A 6,632-nucleotide genomic window follows, 5' to 3' on the forward strand; every position below is an offset into this window, starting at 1 on the left:
AGTAAGGGGGAAATGTAGTAAACACATATGTACATGAGTTAAAAGTGATTTTTTTTAGCATGAATGTTGTGTACTCTGTCGCCCACTAGTGGCAATTATCAGTAGCAGTATCTTCTCTAACAACCAACATGAAGAGAAATGAAAAACAAAATCTCACACTCAAGAGTATATTTTTATTTCACATCAAGCTGAATGAAAAACATGAGTGCAAGACTTGATTCAAACTGGAGGCAAATATAAAACATACATATAATACTTAAATCAAACACTTCAGTGGTAAAACAAATCATTACAGGCTTATGACCATCAGTAGCTCACAATGTACCTGAGGTAATGAGAGTCAGTGTCTTTGACTTTGTGGAATTGAAATGTTTCCAAACATGGTGTACAACAGCTTCCTTTAAAGCATGAAGCATTCTGATTCTGTGAAACTGAACTGCTTTATCAGAAGCTCTACTGATCTGGGACATCCTCCAGGGCCAGAGATTGGATTCAGCTGAAAAAAGCTTTAAAGCTCAGTTCAATGCCAAGTTCTCCATTTCTCTCTTTGCATTAGAAAGTGTATTCCATCAAACTGCAGGACAGCAATACGGCTGTGTGCCCTTCTACAGCAATGATTCATGTTTTCCAGTTAGGTTCCCATGTAAATTGGAGGTCAAAGACTTAATTTATAGACTCACAATAGTCTCCAAACTGACCATGTACTCTCAATGATGTTTCGGTACACCTAAATCTGTCACGTTTGGTTTTTTAAATAATACATTCATCCAGTTAAGAGAGAAACAGAAAAGGTCATGGATAAGTTAACAGCAGCTATTGCAAAGCTTCAAACAGACAAAACCCCAAAACAAACCTTTCATTTCTGTGCAAAAGATACTAAAATGGCCCCGTTATAAATGCACGGCAAAAGGGGAAAATACATCAAATACAATTCAATCATTAGAAAGGGTTTTTTTTTTAATGCTAAACTAGAAAAGGTGCAACACTTGGCAACAGCACGGTTTGGTTCTCTCTTTGTTACCAAAGAGCTCAATGGAACTTAAGCATACAGCTGTACCTGCTTTGAGGTAACTACATAAATAATGCTATGAGGAAAAACGTCTCATATGAAGCCAATTCAGCAAGTACAAGAGAAATAAAAGCTATTCACAGTCTGACTACATAGACAAAGGTGTTATTGACAGAGGCATTCAAAAAGTGTTGCATTGCTATGCTATGCATGATTGATGTGATTTTTAGCTATCAAGAGTGGGCTATCATACAAGGTTTCCTAAACTGTAACATAGTCCACAGTTTTACATAGAATAAATGAATTATTAGATCTGCTTGTGTACAGTGTTTTTAGATATTACTTATAGAGGGACTACTCATTCAAAGGGTGCAAAGGAGAGAATCAAGAAGGTGTTAGTTATAGTGCAGCTGGTGTAGGTGTCAAAGCATTAAACCCAGGAATGACACCTCCTCTAAAATCTGGTTTGAGGTCAGCTGTAATGTTTAACTAAGCATCTTGTGGCGGTCAAAGACGGTCTTGCGCTGCTCCTGAACTTGCTTTTTCCAGCGCTGCTGTGCTCCTTCGACACGCTCCAGCACTGTGTTTGCTTTGGCCTGGGCGCCGTCCACCTGAGGGCGCATCTCCTGAACATACGCGAACACAAGAGCGGGAATATATTAAGTTGAAGTTTCAAGAAACAGCAGAAATGGAATGAAGGCATTTAATACCTCGGTTTGAATGGTTACCTCTGCATCCTCCTCATTGTGCAGCGGCTGGGTGTAGGGGTCATGTTTGCGAATTAGAGGATCAACAAGCAGAAGGAACAGCATGTAGAGCAGCAGCGCGCCCACAACAGACAGATAAATGATGATGGTTACCTGGAAGAGGGGGAACGCAGAACATTTAGACATCAGATCAGATAAATATTGTCAATTTGCAATGCAGCAGTTTCACAGAGCAGAATGAGAGTGTTTCCAGACATGTCTTTGACTTGTCAGTTGTACGACTGTGAGTCATACACAGGCTATGTGAAATGTGTTTTATTTTTCAATCAGTCTTTGTGGAGCTTTGTGTTTTTTTCCCCATTCGTGCATCTGCCTTGCTGCAGGTGCCCGCCCTCCATTGGGGAAAAGCTTACGGCCAGCGATGGGACAGAGATTGGTGCTGCGTTCATGAGTCTTATCGAAGCTGAGCCAAAGGTTCCCTATTTTCAAAAGAGAGCGGCAGAAGCTAAACGCTGCTCTTTTTTTTTTATCACCGTCAACGAGAGACGTTTTGTATTCGTTAGGTTGACAGATAATTGTTATTATGTCGTGCAGTCCTTTTTATGCTGTAGGGGTGGGTAGCCTTTTCTTTTGAGTTAGCCTTTTTCCTTGTTTTCTGTTAGGGAGTTCGGCAAAATGCCTGTAATTACTTTTTTTTTTTTTAACTTCATTTGAGGTAAGGTAGTTTGGGTTTCGACTAAGATGTTATGTTTACTATTTTTGCTGGTGTTCTCCCTTGAGTTTAATGAATTGTCTTTATTTGTAATATAGAGCACATTGTGGACTGAGAATTTGTTATTATTGTAATTAAACATTAGGGAGTGAGGAAGGAGAGGGTCACTTTTGTGCTACAGCTGGTTTCCCCTCGGCTGGTCGTAACAGTCAGTATCCAACAAAACAACATCATTAAAACACAACACAGTCCCTGAGCCGGATGGCATGTTAAGGAACCGTTAAAGAATAAAAAAAACAGTCAAGAAATTAAATGTCCAGAACAGTTACTGAAGAAAATGTGCGGTTCAAAGTGTACAGCACAGGTCTGAATTTAAGACCAGATGGCAGAAGAGTGTGTGGAGGGAAAATAAAGGATCACCTGCACCTGTTCATCTCTGGAATAGTTTGGCTTAGGGAGATGTCAATGATCTGCTCTGCTCCTCTCTTGTACGAGTTTCTTGTCGTCTATTTTTTTCAAATCAAACTGAGAACTATGTGTTGACACTTCCAATTACCTTTTCCTTTGCTTTAGTGGAAGAAGTCGTACACAGACTTTAATTCTGGTGTTTATCTCCCTGATAACTTTTTAAGTGAGAGTGAGGATAAAAGCTGAGGTGAATGGTGTGACACTTCTAGTCAGAGTGAGATCCAAAGATAGCTGTGGGTACCTTGATGGTATTGCTGCTCCGCTCCTCGTACTTGCACTCACACAGCAGGCAGTAAGCTTCCACATCATGGCCAGGCACTGGCATGGGCTCCACTACATGGAGGCAGTTACTGCAAAGCAAATCAAAGAGAGCAATCAGACAATTCTTCACAGTAGCAAATGGACTACAGGATGTGAACCTTCAACCCTTGCTTGAGTCAAGGACCAGTGGTTGAAGTCCATACGGGGACAGATGCTATGTTACTTTAGAGTTTCAGACAAAGATAAAGGGTTTCTCTTACCAATCCTTCTGGGAGACATTTCTGTTATAAATGTGGCCGGTGATGTTTCTGTACGGCGGGCAGATGCACTTGCAGCGAACATCCTCAAAGTTCTGTAATTTTCAAGAGTATTGTGGAAAATTGTGTCCACATTAGCCAAACTGTTCACTCTATGCTACAGCTTTCCATCTCATTTATCTTCATAACAATTACTCTTTGTCACCAACCAAGCTTCCTGTTATTCAAGGCGGAAGGTCATAAAAATAGAGATTATTTTTTTAGAGACAGATGAAAGGGGTTCAGATTTAACAAAAATATGTGTACAAGATGCTTCACAGCTTACAGAGAGAAAGACTGTATATATACCTCTTAAACTGGCATGTTTTATTATACAAAATGAACTACTGCACATGAATTATACTGTCAGAGGGTACATGCTGTTAACAGCACTTATTGAATTGTCTCTTACCTTTGCCTGTGCAAAAGAAGTAGCATCCAGCAAAAACAAGGTGATTGCTGCAGATAATACTAATGTCCTGAATCTTCCCCCGCCCGACGACATCTTCTTCGACAGATGCAGAAACACCAGCAAAGCTCTGCAGACACAACAAACACGTACAGCTGATCGTTAGCTTGTTGGCTAGTAAGAAAACCAAATACACAAATAACTTTAGTGCGGTAAAAAAATGCAGCAAAAACAACTCAATGAAACTACAATGTTAGCAATACATAGTTCACTTACGTTGTAATGGTAGATCAAATATTTGTTTAAGCTATGCATTCGTGATGGATCAAGATGTAGCAAGCTGCACTTAGAAGATCACCCACATTTCTTCCGGACTGCGTCACAACCATAGACTGTAAAAATAACGGAGTCAAGAGGATAGATGAGGCGACACCGCCGCCTAGTGGACGGAAACAAAAACAGATGAAAAAAATAAATAATAGGGAGGCTTATTTGCGCTCTGCTTGATTCGTTTCATCTTATGTTTCTTTCTTTTGACTTATTTTCCTCTACATGCAAACATAGACGACTTTTATGAACTGTACTAGTAAGTTATACAACATTTAAAACACGACTCTATAAATAACATATAATACAAATACAATTGGATTCATATAAGGGACTGCTAATAATGGTAATAATGGAAGGCTTTCTTAAATACTGGGACTTTGCATTTTCTTTATCTGCCATTGAAGGGTTTCCATTTATCTTCCATTTAAACATAAAATTGCAGTACAGAGTTTTTTTATTACTCAAGTCCACTAATATTCTGAGGCAACTGGGTCTTTGACAGTTTTATTATATAGAAATCTATTATAGAAATCAATGACTCACATTTGTTTTCATCAGCATAAAGTAGTCTTGATTGACCCATTTAATAGTTGGACATATTCTTTTGGTATTTCAAAACAATATTAAAAGCTTTCAGACCTCTTAATCCATTTGAACCTCTAGTTAGTCAATTTGTAAGTTATAGCAAGTTATAGTCCCTCCCAGTCAAGTCATTCATGTAGAGGGTCATTTTGAAATCATTTTTTCAATCCACCTATTTAATGTAGCTATAAGCTTTATAATGTTCAATAAAAATTACTTATGAAAGCAAACATTTTACAGTATATATTTTAAAACAATAAACGCCATTTGTCTAATATTTTTCAGTCAACACTGTTCTTTTGTTCTTTTCTTGAGTCCAGTCTCCCTGATAGAATTTCAAATGTAAGCCCTCGCTTCTGGACACAATCAATACCTCTATTTCCTGGTAATCCTGTTTTCACATCTTTCTGTATAGTAAGATACTCATACCTTTAATAAGCCATAGAAATCAATGACTCACAAATTCAGCTGGAAACACTTGAACCTGTGGTCACAGAGATCAATTGAAACCATGTTTATTTCTCTAATGACCAATGATATCTGTGTGAACAGCACAACCCCATCATCTGTGTTACCGCAGTCAACCATATGACCTTTGATCCAAACATTTAGAACAATTTAAATGATACAAATAGCTTGTTTACAAACTATGTAACATAAAGAAATAGTTGTTGCTGGAAAAAAACGGCGAGTAAAACACAGTAAGGAAAAAATATCTGTTTAGGTGAGCAGCCAGGGGCAACAACATGTCACACAATTCAATTGTAGCACAATTATTATAGATTATGGTAAAAGATAAGAAGTCTTATATTGAGGAGCAGGATTTTGCTTTTGGACTTTTGGCATCACACCACATTCACCTCAGCTTTTATCACGATTATCACTGACCTGTGACTTCTTGAATTCCACATTTAATGTCCTATAATCAAATCTTTGCAGTTGTTCTATTATGAGATTCTATAAATTGTTGTACATTTTTGAATTTGGAGCTTATACAGGCTTGAGTCACGTTGAAAAGGATGCTACCTGTAAACGGATGAAAGTAAGAAAAACAACTGCTTCATTGATCGTAAATTTTTTAAATCATGTTATTTTTGTTTGTTTTTGCATTCAGATTAAATTGTGAAAATAAGGTATATGGTGTATGGAGGAAGGTTAGGTTGTGGAACAGCATAAATTAAAGGCTTGCATTTTTAAAAAAAAGTCCTTCAAACCTGCATTAATTCATCAATGAATTCATCAGAATATCTACATGTAGCAGTCACGTTGTATCCATCAACAAACGGATAATTCTCCTCAAGTTGTGACTTCTGCAAGCTCTTGACTTAGAGTTGGTTTTCTCAGTCCTGTCACTGTAAGCCACTTAGTTCTCTGTCTTCTTGGATGCATGACTGCCCTTTACACCCTTAGGCCAATTACAGCATAAATGACAGTGTCCAGAGCTCAGTGCCAGGTCTCATTATCAGTTCTCATGAAGAAGAAAAAGGTGATCCAGATCTTTTTTCTGTAGCCGGGGAAAAAAAAGGTAAATGTGAGAAAGAAAACAAATCTAGTTAGCCTATGTAAAATATTTTAATAGCTCTAAGCTAAGTGTAACTGATGCTGGCTGTTTTGTTAAAGTCTGTGTATGTACTCTGACTCTAAAACAGCAGACCAAAATGATCCATAATGGAAACACTGCAGAGAAATCCAGCGTATAAACAAGCTCAGAAGATGTCAAGCTCTCTTATTTGTCAAGGTACCTGAAGGTATTGACTGAATCCCATTACTCAAAGCATTAATTTTCATGGGAGAGAAAACAGCGGGCAGTTTGCCCACTAGGAGATGCTATAAGGCCCACGGCAAAGCAAAGTGAGTC

The 6,632-nt window shown here is 38.1% G+C and overlaps 1 protein-coding gene across 2 annotated transcripts; it reads right to left on the reverse strand.

Moving 5' to 3' along the window:
* Positions 1-153: 153 nt before the first annotated feature.
* tmem9 (transmembrane protein 9) lies at positions 154-4,242 on the reverse strand. 2 transcript variants are annotated; one of them, XM_079358790.1, is made up of 6 exons: positions 4,139-4,242; positions 3,866-3,992; positions 3,418-3,509; positions 3,138-3,246; positions 1,738-1,869; positions 154-1,635 (listed from the first exon to the last, which is right to left on the reverse strand). In XM_079358790.1, exons 2-6 carry the CDS (start codon positions 3,956-3,958, stop codon positions 1,495-1,497), a joined length of 567 nt encoding a protein of 188 aa, XP_079214916.1. In that variant the 5' UTR covers positions 3,959-3,992; positions 4,139-4,242; the 3' UTR covers positions 154-1,494. The 2 variants fall into 2 exon arrangements, with proteins under 2 accessions (XP_079214916.1, XP_079214915.1); XM_079358789.1 differs by having other exon boundaries at positions 1,720-1,869.
* Between the last annotated feature and the right edge of the window lie 2,390 nt (positions 4,243-6,632).

The sequence above is a fragment of the Symphodus melops genome, assembly GCF_947650265.1.
Source record: "Symphodus melops genome assembly, chromosome: 13".
In the NCBI taxonomy this organism is placed as follows: Eukaryota; Metazoa; Chordata; class Actinopteri; order Labriformes; family Labridae; genus Symphodus; species Symphodus melops.

Bases quoted from the DNA above. Each gene is read 5' to 3' on its own strand.
- tmem9 (XM_079358789.1), bottom strand. From the start codon at position 3,958: ATGTCGTCGGGCGGGGGAAGATTCAGGACATTAGTATTATCTGCAGCA. The intron at 3,247-3,417 runs GTAAGAGAAACC...TTTGCTTTGCAG, and splicing joins AATGTCTCCCAGAAGGATTG to TAACTGCCTCCATGTAGTGG. The intron at 1,870-3,137 runs GTACCCACAGCT...CCCCTCTTCCAG, and splicing joins GGAGCAGCAATACCATCAAG to GTAACCATCATCATTTATCT.